This window comes from Bos indicus x Bos taurus, chromosome 3 (assembly GCF_003369695.1).
Source record: "Bos indicus x Bos taurus breed Angus x Brahman F1 hybrid chromosome 3, Bos_hybrid_MaternalHap_v2.0, whole genome shotgun sequence".
Classification (NCBI taxonomy): Eukaryota; Metazoa; Chordata; class Mammalia; order Artiodactyla; family Bovidae; genus Bos; species Bos indicus x Bos taurus.
Window position 1 is genome coordinate 25923346 of NC_040078.1, and position 18831 is coordinate 25942176.

The 18831-nt window shown below is 35.6% G+C and overlaps 1 protein-coding gene across 2 annotated transcripts in view; it reads right to left on the reverse strand.

Moving 5' to 3' along the window:
- MAN1A2 (mannosidase alpha class 1A member 2) overlaps positions 1–18831 on the reverse strand; it is a 152798-nt gene that overhangs the window by 61108 nt on the left and 72859 nt on the right. For both annotated transcript variants that reach the window (XM_027535743.1, XM_027535737.1), the window contains one exon: positions 4395–4489. In XM_027535743.1, coding sequence (XP_027391544.1) covers positions 4395–4489 — 95 coding nt within the window. The remainder of the gene's footprint in view (positions 1–4394; positions 4490–18831) is intronic.

Sequence of the window (18831 nt, forward strand, 5' to 3'; positions counted from 1 at the left end):
CAGTCAAGTATAAATACAAAATCTCATTTCCATGTAAAAACTTTCTATCTCAAAGTTTCATTCATAGTGCATATAAGCACTATCAAAACACTAAGTTCTAAAAAATATTTTTTCATATTTTTACATACAACCTCACAGGGCCCTCCACCTTGGCAGCCTTAGACATTAACCTGTCTTCCCAATACCAGTTCAGTTCAGTTCAGTCACTCAGTCGTGTCCGACTCTTTGCGACCCCAGTAATCGCAGCACGCCAGGCCTCCCTGTCCATCACCAACTCCCAGAGTTCACTCAAACTCATGTCAATCGAGTTGGTGATGCCATCCAGCCATCTCATCCTCTGTCATCCCCTTCTCCTCCTGCCCCCAATCCCTCCCAGCATCAGATCTTTTCCAATGAGTCAACTCTTCACATAAGGTGGCCACAGTATTGGAATTTCAGCCTCAGCATCAGTCCTTCCAATGAACACCCAGGACTGATCTCCTTTAGGATGGACTGGGTGGATCTCCTTGCAGTCCAAGGGACTCTCAAGAGTCTTCTCCAACACCACAGCTCAAAACATCAATTCTTCGGCACTCAGCTTTCTTCACAGTCCAACTCTCACATCCATACATGACCACAGGAAAAACCATAGCCTTGACTAGATGGACCTTTGTGGGCAAAGCAATGTCTCTGCTTTTTAATATGCTGTCTAGGTTGGTCATAACTTTCCTTCCAAGGAGTAAGCGTCTTTTAATTTCATGGCTGCAGTCACCATCTGCAGTGATTTTGAAGCCCCCCAAAATAAAGTCTGACACTGTTTTCACTGTTTCCCCATCTATTTCCCATGAAGTGATGGGACCAGATGCCATGATCTTAGTTTTCTGAATGTTGAGCTTTAAGCCAACTTTTCCAATACCAAGTAGCTGTTAAATTTTCTCCTTTGCCCTTCAGCCTCCAAATGCTGTTTTCTAGTTTCTTTATATTTTTGTCCCGTGCATGTGCCGGCACAGAATCAGCCAACAACAGGAGGAAAATCTGTAGATAAATTTTGGGGCTTTTCCTCTGCAGTTCCTTCCTGATTTGAGATACTCATCCCTTGTATCCCAGCCCTTTTGGCAGTTCCAAGACCTGACCACAGTCTTCTTTGCTCTACATGAGCACTGTTTTAGGGTTGGCCTCAATCACACTCAATTTAGAATATACCCGTAGGGGAAAAGCCAGCTTTCTACAGCTGGCTTCAAGTAGGCCCTTTGGGTTCTCCCTTAGGTGTTGCTCTCCAATCCCTTCAAATCATTCTGTTGGGCTTTTGTGATTACTTTTGATGGGAGAGTTAACCTGATATAAGTTACCTCAGGGCTGGAACTGGAAGTCTAGATTCATTAGAAAGTCATGGTTATTCCCACTAGAACTCTAAAACCAATCTCTAGGGTCGTTTCTACTTTTAGGAGGAAGTGAAAAATATAAATCTTTCTCTCATAGAAAGATGGACACTTTTGGTTTCAGCTCTTTTAGAACTAGTTGATTTTAATTTAAACTCTGTATCACCTAGAATAATATTAAATTAGGTCAGTCAAATGACAAATACAGAATAAATATGAGCTTTTTTAGAGATAAGAATCTTAAAATTACCACTAAAATGTATGCAGAAAAGAGTAATACATGATTTGGTAGAGAAGTTGAAGTACATGCCGAAGATAAGGATATAACCTTAATACTGATGTAGCACATAGGCTCCTACTCCTGCCATTAATGAACTGAAAGACCTTGAGCAAGATATTTTCCTTCTCTGAGACTCAGTTTCCTCATACATAATATAAGAATTTATGATAACTAGTTCACATGACTGTTAGGAAAATTAAAGACATTTAAGATTGTGAAAACACAATCTTAAACCTCACAAAGAGTCTAGTAAGAATAGTATCTCATGAATTTTTGAATAATTTTATTCTAAGTTATTTTAACAGTTTATCTAGAGAAAAAAACGTCCTCAATCTGATAAAGGCAACTGATAAAAAAAAAAGCTACAGCCAACATCATATTGATAATTTAAAAAAAACAATACTATATAAACATTTTACAGAAATCCAGGAGACTATAAAATACAGGTGAAGATAATCTTTTTAACCATGATTGAAAATCTCAAAGTTATAAAAGACATATTTGAATATATAAAAAATCAAAACTTAAGGATGAAAAATTATTATAAAAACAACAAACAAGTAGTAGAACAGGGGTAAAAGTAATTCTATAATCTGTAAGGCTCTTTTATAAGCTAACTAGAAAAACACAACTCAATCAACACTTAGGAATAGACAATTCACAAAAAACAATCTAGATGTCCAATAAATTTATGAAAAGGTGCTTGAATTCACTAAGCAGAAAATACAAATGAAAATAACAATAGTAACATTTCATAGCCATTATTCTCTTGAAAATTAAACAGAACATATAGACATTTTGGTATTCTCATATACTGTTGGTGGAAATATGATGAATTACAGCCTTTTGGAAAATATGTGGGGAGTAACTACTAAACTCAAAAATACATATAGCCTTTGATCCAGCAATTGCACACTTGGGAAATCTATCCTACAAAAAAAAGATATATGCCCTTTGATATAGCAATCATATTCTTCAGAATCACTTTCAGAAAAACTTCCTCTCTCTACAAGGACATATATGGTGGTGGTTTAGTCACTAAGTCGTGTTCAACTCTTGCGACCCCATGGACTGTAGCCTGCCAGGCTCCTCCGTCCATGGCATTCTCCGGGCAAGAATACCGGAGTGGGTTGCCATTTCCTTCTCCAGGGGATCTTCCTGACCCAGGGATCAAACCTGGTCTCCTGCATTGCAAGCAGATTCTTTATTGAGTGAGCTACAAGGGAAGGACATATATAACAGGATGCTACTGTAACGTTTATGGTAGCAAAATAATGGAAATAAACTAATACCACTGATATGGAATAATTAAATAAATCATGGTATAACCTATGTATTTACAGTATATCCTATCTTCTACTCTGTGGTTATCACAAAGTTTGATTTAAAGCTCTGTGGCATGACCTGGAAGAGTATTTCCGTGAGATTTTGCTGAGTGAGAAAAATAAGAAGTAGAAAGAAAATAAAAATAAGAAAGAAAAACAAGTATCCAAACAAATCATATAAAATTTTAAAAGCTCCACCAGTATGTATGTATGTGTGTGCTTCTGTGTGCTAATCATATTGTAAGAGATAAATAATGCTAGATTATTAACATAGGTTGGATTTCAGACATCTAGACTGGAATAAAGTCTACGTGAGAGATATCTATAACTCAATCAAAACACAAAACCAAAAACCTTTATTTATCTATGCTCTATAAACTCAAGTAAAATAAATATTTTGTATGAATATATACAAAGATATAGTATGAAAATTAAGCTTATGTTCAAGACATGGTCTTTGAAAACTCTACTACTTTTTTGTCTCAATCTAAATTTGAAGTTTTGCAATGCTGGATTTTTGGTTATTTTTTATCTAGATAATAATAATATCCTGCATATTTCTTCATCTCAGAGTTTAACTGTAAGTTAATTAAAATTCTAATCATATAAGAAAGTTATATGACTGACACTGCTACTGAAGGAAACACCAGAAAATCTGGAATGAAACTTTGAACAAAAGAGAACAGGTATGTGCTTAACACCTTAGGCCATATCCTTTTGTGGAGGCTGGTATGGAACTCTAGCTAGTTTTTTCCTCACAAAGAGATAGTTTACATTATATATAGTGTATGACAGCAAAGAACAGTAAAGTTAGATTTCATGTTCAGCATAAAATAATGATTTCTTAATGAAAATCAAAACTTAATCAAGTTCTCCATTAAAAAGAAATGACTACAATAGATTCATTTTCCCAAATAAACCTGTCAGAGAATCATGCTTCACTTTGAACTTCTATAATTTGGATATCATAAAAAGGACCCTACAGTCAATATCATGAGTTATGTCTTCCCTTATCATTAGTAAGACATTCAGCAACAGGAAGCCCTGATTTTAAGGTATGTTGTGTTCTATTCTGACTTAGAAAAAAAACAAGTAGTGTACAAAAAAGGAAGAGAGGGAAAGCACTTTGAATCCATTCCAGCACTAAGTAGACATAAATAAGCAATCTTAAAGAAACAACTATACTGTTAACAATAAAGGTGTGGGAGAGAAATCTAGACTTACAGAAACAAGCAGTAGAAATGAAATATAGTTTTACTGTTTCAAAGCAAAGAATGTATTTTAAAAATCAGGCAATGCTTTAAAGAAATATGCTTCTGTATACATGCAGAGAAAAACAGTTTTAAGTCTTAAAAAGTATGGTGAAGGCTCAAAAAATCAGTTAATCTAATATATTCAGAACAAGAATAACCATATAAAAATAGAATTTACCTTTTCAGATTCACCATTGCCCAAGGAATTCCCGTAGGTGTGTTAAAGGCAGGAAGGAGTTTCTCAGCCAACTGGACTGCTTTAATCTTGAATATCTGGGACAAACACACAAACATTCATAAATTATGAAATTACTGCTGTCAATAAAATTTCCTGATCTCTTCTACGATGCATACCACAACATACTGGATATATTAAAGTACAGAGGGAAAAATGGCATCTCTTGGTACCGTGGAGTATATAGCAATCAGAGAAATTGTTGTAAAGTGGATGGATAGTGAAGAAAAAGCTGAAAGTGAAATGGCTTGAAACTACAATTAATTGAAAGGGAAGGACTGGTTTTGGTGTTAATATCTGTATTTTCAGCTGGCAAAAAATCTGAGAGAAAACACTAGGCTATGAAATTCACCCATGGTATCAAGCTCAGAACAAATATTAAAAGAAAGAGATGCCACTGAATTTCATAAATGCCCTTGAATTACTATAATCATGTTTCTATCTTACACGTTTATATCTTGACATTCTCCATCAAGGTTCACTCATAATTATTAAATGAAAAGAAAATATTTATGTTCACATTCCAAGCTTATTTTATGAGTTATATGCTTCAACTCTTGGTCCCAATTACTGCTTTTTTTTGGTATACAAAACAATAAGCTGCCTAAATATCAATGGTTCTCAAACTTTTAAAATCAAGGTACTATTACCAAGACATTTATAGTATAATTTCTAATATTCTTAACATGTATCTCATTTTAGAGACTACTGACTTAGAGACTCAAAACACCCTGCTAAGAAAAGTGGCATATTCTTCTACATGCCTCAAGGCTACCCTCTCAAAATCATCCGATACTCAAGGCTCCATCTTTTCACTGTGGTCAAGTACTGTTGATAAAATATTATTGGATTTTTCAAATAAGTAAGTAGTTGAAAGCATGGCCTAGATCAAAATTCTAAGTTGAGATGATATTAAACAAAGCACACCTACATTACTGGGGGTATAAACTAGAGAGGAGTACGTGCAAGTATACAAAGCAATATGACATTAATATATTTTGCAAAGTTTCTTAAATGACAGGAAATTTTTAGCAGAGTTTCAAATTAGATATTCTTATACATCTACAATTAACCACTTCCTTGAATACCTACATAAATACTACTAACAGTTATATGTTAGTAAAGAGAAATTGAGGGTTTCCCTTGTGGCTCAGATGGTGAAGAAACTGCCTGCAATGAGAGACATCCTGGTTGGATTTGTGGGTTGGGAAGATCCCCTGGAGAAGGGAATGGCTACCCACTCCAATATTTTGCTGGAGAATTCCAGAGAAATCTGGCGGGCTACAGTCCATGGGGTCGCAGAATCGGACATGACTGAGTGACTAACATGCACAGAGAGACATTACATTATTAGTGAAGAGCACTGCTTCTTTATCTCACACTTTAGCAGCGGGGCAAAGGGACCAAGTTCTTAACTAAGAACTAACACTAATGACATGTGTTTGCTGATCATATCTTTTACATGTAAAACTAATATTCCAAACAGTAAAATAACTTACAAACATAAGCTTTTTTCTAAATAGAAAGCATTCTTATTTTACTTCAAGAAGTAATTAGTGACATATTTTCTAATTTTCAACTACCTATGTCAGTTAACTTACATAGTACCAATAATAATAATACACAACTCAATGAAAGCACCATCCCAATGTCATTGAGGAAAAAAAATTCCTTACCTAGAAGGCTTAATTTATTCAGGAAAATACAAAATCTTTAATGATAAATATACCACAGCCTTACAGTTCCTAGTCTCAGAAACATTTTGGCAGACAACAGCAACAGCTAATTTAAAACAAATTAGCTAGTATGCAATGCAGGAGAATAATACAAATCTAAAACGTATCAAAGTAAAAGGTAAATCTCTTTTCTAGTCCTAACCCTTGACCACACAATTCCTTCTATAATGCAAATGGCTATTAATTTCTTAAGTATCTAGTAATATTTTGTGCTATAATCAGTTCCAAGGTATACATGACTCCTAGCATGTCACATCAATCCTCATTTTCCATTTCTCAGAATGGAAATTCTATTACAGTTTACACACACAGTCTTCTGCCTCTGTTTCTCTCTCAAAAACAGAATATCATATACTCTACTCTTAACGTGCTTCTTTCACTTATTGTATATCGGGGATCTTTCCATATCATTCCACCTCTTTCTCTTTATTGGCTGCAAAATTTATCCTTGGATAGACAGTACTGTAGTTTACTTAATCAGTCTTCTATTCATAGACATGTTTCCAAAACTATGTACCTCTGTAAGATAAATTATAAGAGTGGAATTACTGAAGCTATGGATACATTCATTTGTAATTTCGATAATTAGTGCCAACCTGTTCACATCTTTCACATATTTACATTTCTATCAGAATTTATGACCAGCTGTTTTTCTGTATTTTTGTTAACATAAGAGTTGTCAAACTTTTGATTGCTGCTAACCTGAGAGTTGAAAAAGACTACTTCACTGTCAATTTTATTTTCATTTCTTTTAATATGATGTGGTAATATTCAGTTCAGTTCAGTTCAGTTGCTCAGTCGTGTCCAACTCTTTGCGACCCCAGGAATCGCAGCACGCCAGGCCTCCCTGTCCATCACCAACTCCCGGAGTTCACTCAGACTCACGTCCATCGAGTCAGTGATGCCATCCAGCCATCTCATCCTCTGTCGTCCCCTTCTCCTCCTGCCCCCAATCCCTCCCAGCATCAGAGTCTTTTCCAATGAGTCAACTCTTCGCATGAGGTGGCCAAAGTATTGGAATTTCAGCCTCAGCATGAGTTCTTCCAATGAACACCCAGGATTGATCTCCTTTAGGATGGACTAGGTGGATCTCCTTGCAGTCCAAGGGACTCTCAAGAGTCTTCTCCAACACCACAGCTCAAAAGCATCAATCTTCAGCGCTCAGCTTTCTTCACAGTCCAACTCTCACATCCATACATGACCACTGGAAAAACCATAGCCTTGACTAGATGGACCTTTGTTGGCAAAGTAATGTCTCTGCTTTTTAATATGCTATCTAGATTGGTCCTAACTTTCCTTCCAAGGAGTAATATTCAACACTCACTCAAGTGTCTTTTCAAGCAAAATTCATACACTGCAGAGGATGGAAAATTATACATAACATTCCCCAGATTCCATCCCACCTAAACTTCAAGATAAGGCCTAGGCATTGGTAAATATACATAAATAAGCAATATCTGGATGGAAGTAAACAATTTGAAGCAGTGGTCTTTCATGCACAGGTGCCTGATTGTTAAATGGTAGCTCTGACAGAAGTTCTATTATTAGTCCCAAGTTTCAAAGATAACATGTGGGCAACAGAAGGAATGGGTCTGGATCATACCATAAAAGCCACAAGGTATGCTTAAGTATCCAAGTACTGCATTTTGGACTCTTTTGTTGACTGTGATGGCTACTCCATTTCCTCTAAGGGATTCCTGCCCGCAGTAGTAGATATAATGGTCATCTTGAGTTAAATTCATCCATTCCAGTCCATTTTAGTTCGTTAATTCCTAAAATGTTGATGTTCACTCTTGCCATCTCATGTTTGACTACTTTCAATTTGCCTTGATTCATGGACCTAACATTCTAGGTTCCTATGCAATATTGCTCTTCACAGCATCGGACTTTACTTTCAACACCATTCACATCCACGAGTGGGTGTTGTTTTTGCTTTGGCTCCATCTCTTCATTCTTTTTGGAGTTATTTCTCCACTGATCTCCAGTAGCATATTGGGCACCTACTGACCTGGGGAGTTCATCTTTCAGTGTTCTATGTTTCTGCCTTTTCATACTGTTCACGGGGTTCTCAAGGCAAGAATACTGAAGTGGTTTGCCATTCCTTTCTCCAGTGGCCCACGTTTTGTCAGAACTCTCCATCACGACACGTCTGTCTTGGGTGGCCCTACACGGCATGGCTCATAGTTTCACTGAGATAGACAAGGCTGTGGTCCATGTGATCAGATTGGTTAGTTTTCTGTGGCTGTGGTTTTCATTCTGTCTGCCCTCTGATGGAGAAGAATAAGAGGCTTAAGGAAGCCTCCTGATGGGAGAGACTGACTGAGGGGGAAATTGGGTCTTATTCTGCTGGGCAGGGCCATGCTCAGTAAATCTTTAATCCAATTTTCTGTTGATGGGTGGGGCTGTGTTCCTTCCCTGTTATTTACACAGGGGAAAACTATGAGGCAATGCCAAAGAATGCTCAAACTACCACACAATTGCACTCATCTCACATGTTAGTGAAGTGAAAGAAAGTGAAAGTGAAGTCACTCAGTCATGTTGGACTCTTTGCGACCCATGGACTGTAGCCTACCAGGCTCCTCCCTCCATGGGATTCTCCAGGCAAGAATACTGGAATGGGTTGCCATTTCCTTTTCCAGGGAATCTTCCCGACCCAGGGATCGAACCCGGCTCTCCAGCATTCCAGGCAGATGCTTTAACCACGTTAGTAAAGTAATCCTCAAAATTCTCCAAGCCAGGCTTCAACAGTACATGAACTGTGAACTTCCAGATGTTCAATCTGGTTTGAGAAAAGGCAGAGAAGCCAGAGATCAAACCGTCAACATCCACTGGATTATCAAAAGAGCAAGAGAATTCCAATAAAGTATCTACTCTGCTTTACTGACTATGCCAAAGCCTTTGACTCTGTGGATCACCACAAACTGGAAATTTTTTAAAGAGATAGGAATACCAGACCACCTGACCTGCCTCCTGAGAAATCTGTATGCAGGTCAGGAAGCAATAGTTAGAACTGGACATGGAACAACAGACTGGTTCCAAATAGCAAAAGGAGTACATCAAAGCTGTATACTGTCACCCTGCTTATTTAACTTATATGCAGAGTACATCATGAGAAATGCTGGGATGGATGAAGCACAAGCTGGAATCAAGATTGCCGGGAGAAATATCAATCTCAGATATGCAGATGACACCACCCTTACGGCAGAAAATGATAAAGAATTAAAAAGCCTCTTGATGAAAGTCAAAGAGGAGCGTGAAAAAGTTGGCTTAAAATCCAACATTCAGAAAACTAAGATCATGACATCTGGTCCCATTACTTCATGGCAAATAGATGGGGAAACAGTGGAAACAGCGACAGAGTATTTTCGAGGGCTCCAAAGTCACTGCAGATGATGACTGCAGCCATGAAATTAAAAGATGCTTGCTCCTTGGATGAAAAGTTGACCAACCTAGACAGCATATTAAAAGCAGAGACATTACTTTGCCAACAAACGTCCGTCTAGTCAAAGCTATGGTTTTTCCAGTAGTCATGTATGGATGTGAGAGTTAAGACTATAAAGAAAGCTGAGCACCAAAGAGTTTATGCTTTGAGCTGTGGTGTTGGAGAAGACTCTTGAGAGTCCCTTGGACAGCAAGGAGATCCACCCAATCCATCCTAAAGGAAATCAGTCCTGAATATTCACTGGAAGGTCTGATGCTGAAGCTGAAACTCCAATATTTTGGCCACTTGATGTGAAGAACTGACTCATTTGAAAACACCCTGATTTGGGAAAGATTGAAGGTGGGAGGAGAAGAGGGCGACAGAGGATGAGATGGTTAGATGGCATCACAGACTCAAGGGACATGAGCTTGAGTAAACTCCGGGAGTTGGTGATGGACCGGGAGGCCTGGCATGCTGCAGTCCATGGGGTCACAAAGAGTTGGACACGACTGAGAAACTGAACTGAACTGAACTGATGTTTGAGCATTTCTCCTGGCTGCATGTTTTCTAGCTATATAACAAAAGTGTCTGATTTCATGACCCTCCCAAAGATTCTGTTAGCTGGTCAGTACCTTCTAATAAATCACTAGATAAAATACATTGTTTTCTGCAACTACAACTCTTGACTAATAAGATGATGAAAGTGTTTAAGAGTTTCAACATTTAAATGAAGATTTCCAAAACATTTATTTATAGAAAAAACTTTTATGTATTCATCATCCATTATGTAAAATCTCCCAGTTATTTTTACTGGAACAATTTGTAAGAAACATTAATGCTGTGAAAGAATGCTTCTGAGTACATCTTACGTATCCATGTTGTTACTTTCAGATAATAAGATTACTAAAGTACGTTATTGAGTCACAGAATTTTAAACGTTTATTTGACAGAAGCTTAATTATTTTCCAGAAGTTTGTATCATTTGTATTCCCTCCAAAAGTATATCAGACATTTGTCAAAATTTAAATATAATTATATACTATACGTTTAAACTGGATGCATTTTATTGTATATAAATTAACTTCAATAGAGCTGTTTAACATAAACAAATTTCTAAGTTTAAGCTCGTAAGCTTTTTTAAGTGCTTTACCAGGCAGAGAATATGGAAGGTTAAAGTCTTTTTCAGGCAAAAATTTAAGGTTTAGCTCTAAAACCACATAGGGAAATAAAACAATGTAATCTAAACACATAGTTTAGTGCATGCAGAATTTGGGGCTTCTCTGTGGCTCTCTTCTGTCCTGGATTTTATGCCTAAATTTCTAGTACCTCTAAACTCTGTCTTCTGACATGATTTTAAACAGGATTTTTAACTTTCTGATATTTCACTGTTAGTGTGAAGAAATGCAACAGATTTCTTTATATTAATCATGTATCTTGATGCCTTGCTGAGTTCATTTATTAGTTCTAATAGTCTCTGTGTGGATACGTTAAGGTTCTCTATATAGAGTATCATGCCATCTGCATATAATGACAATTTTACTACTTCTTACCTTCCAATTTAGACACCTTTTATCTCTTTTTCTTGTCTGACTGCTATAGCTAGGACTTGCAATACAATGTTGAACAGAAGTGGTAAGAGTGGGCATCCTTGTCTTGTTTCAGAATTGAGTAGGAAGACTTTCAGTGTTTTTCACTGAGTAGTACATTGCCTGTAGATTTGTCATAAATGGCTTTTATTATGTTGAGGTATGTTCCCTCTATACTTATTTTGGTGAGAGTTTCTATCATGAATGGATGCTGAATTTCACCAACTGCTTTTTCTGCATCTACTGGGATGATCATATGGTAAACTCTATCTTCTGATCAAACTGGTAATCATAACCATAATCAATTGTGAATTGGTATTACTACTGTGACTTTGAACATGTAAGAATGTATACAAATGTGTAGATGAATTCACACATATAAGCTGAAATGTTGGAGAGTATATTTAAAATGGGATACCAAAGCTTGGCGGAATGTTTTGTCCAACTACCAACACATCTAGAGAAAATGCAGAGGTCAAATTTTGAATGGAAATTGCAGTAACTTCTAAAGCAAAAATAAAATGAAAATTAGTGCAGTAAGAACAATGATGGCTAACATTTAAACCAAGAAAAATTAACTCTAATGTTTCTCTTTTTTTATTTAGAATTTTAGGGCCAAAAAAGGGACCTCTATGTGTCTTAGAAAATATCCCTGAACTTTTTCAGAAATGACCTTACCTGCAGACAACAAAGTACACATTTGTGTTTTATTAAAGAAAAATTTGGCTGTTGATGCTGTTTATTTTGTTTTTATATTCTGTGAAACATGTATTAAACTCTACATAACCATTTCTCTATTTTATCTGACAGATTTCAGGTGTTGTTATCCACATATATTACATTATTATCTTACTCAGGGAAGGATATCACTTTGATAACCATTAAAAAATGAGAAGAGACAATATTGTTAAAGAAATGTCATATATTTGAGGCTACCATCAAGTAAACATAATAAATCATCAAGATTTTAAAACGTGAATATTTAAAATAAATAGTCTTGTTCTGAGAAAATAAAATGATAAAGCTTCACATTTATAATATTAATAAATCATAGGACAGAGGAACACTTTGTTAGGATAGCATATAACCCTCATTTGGTTCACCATACAAGAACGTATTAATAGAATGTATGCAAAATATTCTTTATTCTAGTTACACTCTTCCTAAATATAATAAAGGTACTTTGGCATGTTATAAATTATAGCTAATTTTCTGTCTTATTTGAGATATAGGGATTTATTATCTATCCAGTATTAGAATAATCTTATATTCAGTGTTTTATTTATTATTAACAGATCTCAAGGATTTATTGTTTGTCTTCTGGAACAGACATGGATCAGAGCTTTCAATGTAAAATGATGAAGTAGAAAAGTAAAATGGTCAGTAAAATCTGATTTTATGAGAAAGAAAAGTAAAACATGTTCTTACTTTTATGGACAGTAAACTCTATCCAAAGAAATTAACTTATGATATCTGTTTTCAGATATCAGACTTCCCTGGTGGCTCAGACGGTAAAGCGTCTGCCTACAAGTGGGAGACCCAGGTTCAATCCCTGGGTTGGGAAGATCCTCTGGAGAAGGAAATGGCAACCCACTGTAGTACTCTTGTCTGGAAAATTCCATGGATGGAGGAGCCTGGTAGGCTACAGTCCATGGGGTCGCAAACAGTCAGACACAACTGAGCAACCTCACTTTCACCTGTTTTCAAGGAGCTTCTCCAGTAGCTCAGCAGTAAAGAATCTGCCTGCAATGCAGGAAACATAGGTTCGATTCCTCCCTGGGTTAGCAATATTCCCTGGAGAAGGAAATGTCAATCCACTCTTGTATTCTTGCATGGGAATTCCATGGACAGAGAACTCTGGTAGACTACAGCCCATGGGGTTATAGAGAATCAGACACGACATAGTGACTAAACACTAACAATCTATTTTCAAATAAGTAAAAGCATTTTCTCACTAAGCTGGACAAGACTCAGTGACTAAACAACAACAATCTATTTTCAGTTAAGTAAAAGGATTTCCCAAACAATATATTTACCATACAGGAAAAAATCCAAGGAGGAGGAAAAATAAAGCAGTATCAGATAATATTGTTAGGCACTTTCGAATAATTTAATCCCCACAACAACTCTCAAGTGAACTTTCATTCTTTTATAGATAACAAAACTTAAATTACAGGAGGTAAACAGCTTGACAAATAACCATTATGAAAGGGGGCAGAGTAGAGACTCAAACCTATAGCTCCAAAGTACTTGTGCTTCCCTCTACTTCACAATGCTTCTTTCTGAAGTCTGAGGTAGTAAAACTGCAAAAACGGAAATACTGATAACACTGCATACTTTTTAAGTATTTTAGTGTTTTCCTGTGATAATAGCAACCAAAATTTCAACATTTTGTTTCAACCTTCAGATAAAGAGCCTAATGAAACAGAGGTTGAGGTTTCTTTTACATAAGTTGTTCATAATTAATTTTGAACCATATGCCTTTTGGTATAAAAATTAGTCAACTACAAACAAAACATTTAGTATTTCCTCTACATAGTCAGACAAGCATGAAATAAGAAAAAAATGCTCTATCTCAATGACATCATATAGTGTTTAACCTGGTAAAGACTTGGAAGAATGGAGTAGCAAATAACAGGGGTTCATGGCTGGGAGAGGGATAGGCTGTAGAGGCAGACCCTCCCTGAGGCACAGGCATGCAGGAAACACCTGAAGTAGAGGGCAGAGCAAGGGCATAAAGAAAAACTTGCCTGCAAAACAGAATCACTGTAATTACAAGGTAGTGTGAGAGGAATCTGAAGCCAGTGGTACACTGCAGGTTATCTTAGCAATAAAAGTCCCAAACCTGTTTCAACTCGGACTAAACTTACTCAGCTCCTAACACTAACAACACAGACATGCTATTCTGGCACAAATATTATTAAATTCAGTCTTTACTGTCCCACCCATACATGGTATTTTGCATTAAACAAAATATTATTAAACACTAAAGAAAGCAAGAAAAGTTAATCCACTTTCTAGAGACAAAGCAACTGACAATCCAGACTCAATAAGGTTGAAATAATCATAAAGAATTTTAAATGACTATAATTACTATGTTAAAAGACCTAGTAGATAAGGTGGAAAACATGCATAAAGACAATGAGGAATTTTAGCAGAGAAATGAAAACTGTAAAGGTCAAATGAAGTATTAAAAATAATAATTTTAAAAATCAAGATAAAATAGTGATGAAAAATGCCTCCAACACACTCATAGGTTAGAAGATACACCATGTGACATTACCTGAAAGAAACATAACTATAACAGAATCAGACAAACTAAAGATAAGAGAGAATATGAACAGGGATAAAGAGAAAAACTTTAAAACAATAAAAAACCAGATTCACCAAGGAGACAACAATCCTAAATATGTACACACTTAAGAACAGATCTCCAAAATACATAAAGTAAAAACTGGTAGGACTGAAATGAGAAACAAACAAATTCATAATTTTAGTCAGAGACTTCAAGACTCCTCAACTTAGTATTTGACAGAACAAGTAAACAGAAAATTAGTAAATTTACAAAAGTTCTGAGCAACACAATTATCCAGTTTGACCTAACTGAAGTTTTAACCCAACCACGGCAGAATAAACATCTTTTCAAGCACACATTTTTTTGATAGACCATATTTTGGCTCATGAAACAAGCTTTAACAAACTCAACAGATTTTTTTATCTATTTATTGCCCATTAAACAAACTAGAAATCAGTAACAAAGATATGTGGAAAATTCTCAAATACCTGGAAATTTAACAATATACTTCTAAATAACTAGCAATAAAAAGGAAGAGAAATGAGAAAATATTTTGAATAAAAGGAAAACAAAAACATATCAAAATTCATAGGATGCAACTAAAGCAAGGCTGAGAAGCAAATCTTTGATTATTAATTCTTATAGACTACTAGGAAAAAATTAAGTTACAAGGATGTAATGTACAGCACAGGGAATATAGTCAATATCTTAAAATAACTTTGATGAAGTATATGTTATAAAAATATTGTATGACTATGTGTACATTTGAAACTAACAGAATATTGTAAGTGAACACTACTTCAGTAAAAAGATAAAAACAAAATAAGAAAAGGTGCCATATTAATGATCTAACAAGCTTCAACCATAAGAAACTGGGGTGGGTGGGGAGTAGGGAAAAAGGTGCAACTTAACCCCAAAGAAAGCAGAAGTAAAGATACAAGCAAAATTAATAAAAGTGAACACACAAAAGTAGAGAAAAATCAATGAAACAAAAACCAATTCTCTGAAATAATAATATTAATAATCTTGTAGCCAGACTGACAGCCAAAAAGAAGATGAGAACCCCATAGACTCTGGCCCACCAGGCTCCTCTGTCCATGGAATTCTCCACGCAAGAATACTGGACTGGGTTGCCATTCCCTTCTCCAGGGGATCTTCCCAACCCAGAGATTGAACCCTGGTCTCCTGCATTGCAGGCAGATTCTTTACTGCCTGAGCCACCAGGGAAGCCTGAAATAATATTAATACACTTTGTAGCCAGACTGACAACCAAAGAGAAAATGAAACAGGGAACATTACTAAAGACCCTACAGATATGAAAAGGATAATAACAAATTATGTCCACAATTTAGTAGAAACACATTCCCTGAAATAAACAACAAAAGCCACACAAACTTACAAAAGCCACCTAACAAGAAAAAACATGAATAGTACTATATCTATCTACCAAAGAAACCGAATACATACATTGTAAAACTCAGTGGGAAAAAAACAAAAAATCTCCAACCTCACCTGGTTTCACTGGGAAGTTCTACCAAACACTGGAGCAGAAATGGAAATCCCCTCTAGTATTCTTGCCTGGGAACTCCCCTGGACAAAGAAGCCTGGTGGGCTACAGTCCATGGGATCACAAAGAGTCAGACACAACTGAGAGACTAACCAACAACAATACACAAACTTCTCCAGTAGAAAGAAACACTTCCAAACTCATTTTACATCGTCAGCATTACTCTTACACGAAACACACACATACACAAAAAGATATTTAAACTATAGATCAATATCTCATATGAACATACATGCAAAAAATTCTCAACAATGCATTATCAAATCAATTCCAGCAATATTTAAAGAGGATAATACAACATGACCAAGTGGAATTTCTTCCACAAAATGCAAGGCGATTTCAAAAATCAACTAGTATAATTCACATTATCAGCAAATAAAGAAGAAACATCATATAATCATCTAATTAAATGCCAAAAACATTTGACAACATTCAATACCTATTCATGAGTTTTAAAATCTCAGCAAAAAGGAATGGCAGGGAATTTCTTCAAGATGAAAGGCATCTACCAAAAAACCCATTATGCTTAATGGTGAAAAACTAAATGCTCTTCCCCTCATATCAGGAACCAGAAAAGGAATACACTCTCATCACTCCCATTTAACTTTGTATTTAGTGTAGGTTCTAGGCAAGAAAAAGAAAAAATAAAAGAACTATACAAATAAAACAGTTCTCTATATAGAGAAATAAAACACCTCTGTTCCCTGATGACATGATTCTTTAAAAAGAAATTCCCAAAGAATCTATTGAAAGGAAGGAAGGAAAAGATCATTAAGTTGTGTCCAACTCTTTGCGACCCCATGGACTGTATGTAGCCCACTAGGCTCCTGTGTCCACGGGATTTCCCAGGCAAGAATACTGGAGTGGGTTGCCACTTACCCAGGGAGCAAACCCATGTCTCCTGCATTGGCAATCAAATTCTTTACTGCTGAGCCACCAGGGAAGCCCCAAAGAACCTATTAAAAATCCATTTAAAAGTGACCAGAATTAACTAGTTAATATAGGATAATCTCAGGCCACAAGGTCAATGAGAAAATCAACTGCACAGAGCACAACAATGTGAATGCTATTCTATTATGTACATTTTACCACATTTTAAAAAAATGATAGCATCAGAAAAATTATCCAGAAAAGAAAAAAATGTCTTGAGCCAGCTGCAAACTTAAACTTTTATTAAAAGCTGTTTTAAATCAATTGTATTTATATATACTGACATTGTACAATCAGCAATTAAAATTTAAAAATGCAATACCACTTTTAACAGCATCAAGAAACATGAAATATAAACCCATGAAAATATACATAAGATCTGTAAAATCTAGGAACACCAATAAACAAAATTAAAGAACTAAATAAATGTAGAGATATGTTATGTTCATGCATTGGAAGTTATCAATTTTCCTTAAACTTACTGACAGACTCAATATAATCCCAATCAAAATTCCAGTAAGATTATTTTGTGACAATCAGGAAACTGATTCTAAAGTTTATATAGAAAATGAAACTAGAATAGCCAAAATAATTCCAAAAAGGAACAAAGTTGTAGGATTCATACAACCTAATTATGAGACCATAAAGACCAAAAATTCATAATTACGAACACAGAATGGTAATGGCAAAAGGACAGGCATACAGATCAACAGAACAGAGTCTAGAAGTATATCCACACTTGGTCAATAGATTTCATATATGGTCAATTAATTTCAAAAAAGGTGCAAAGTCAATTAAATAGAGAAAGACTAGTCTTTTCAACAATGGTTGGATTTTCAAATTCTAGCAATGGATATCTATATGGAAAGAGATGAATCTCAATCTCTACCTCACAGCATGTAAAATTTAACTCAAAACAACTATAGATTTAAAAGTATAATAAAGTAAAACTATAATGCATTTAGAGAAAATCTGTGTGACCTTGGATTAGGCAAACATTTCTTGAACAAAATATCAAATACATGAACCATAAAAGATATAACTGATAAACTGGATTAATTCAAGATGTGACAACTCCAGTTCTTCAAAAGATACTGTTAAGTCACAGAAAAGCCAGAGAGAGAAAATACTTGAAAACACGTAGGTTATAAAGTCCTAAGTCCAGAATATACAGAATATACAAAAAAAAAAAAACCTCTCAACATTCAAAAATAATAAAACAAACAAATTTAATGGCCAAAGACTGAACAATTAAAAAAGATATATGAATGACAAGCACACGAAAAGGTGCTCAACATGATCTGTCATTAGAGAGAAGGAAAATAAGACCACAATGAGATGCTACTACACACCTATAGCTAAAAATAATAAAGAAACTCTCAATAGCAAGTACTAGTCATGACAGAAGACAATTGTTGGAAAAAGAGTCTGGTGAGTTCTTCCAAAGTTTACTAATCATTTGATCCCGCAATCTCACTTCTAGATATTTACCCAAAAGACATAAAAATTTATGATCCCACAGAAACCTAACGCAAATATTTATAGCGGCTTTATTCATAACCTCCAAAACTAAAAACAAATCCACTGGTGAATGGATAAACTACCTTAGAGTCACACAATGCAATACTATATACAGCAGTTAAAAAAAAAAAAAAAAAGATACTAAATATATGCTGCTGCTGCTGCTGCTGCTGCTGCTAAGTCGCTTCAGTCGTGTCCAACTCTGTGCGACCCCAGAGACGACAGCCCACCAGGCTCACCCGTCCCTGGGATTCTCGAGGCAAGAACACTGGAGTGGGTTGCAATTTCCATAAATCTCAAATGCATTGTACTACAGAAAGAAGC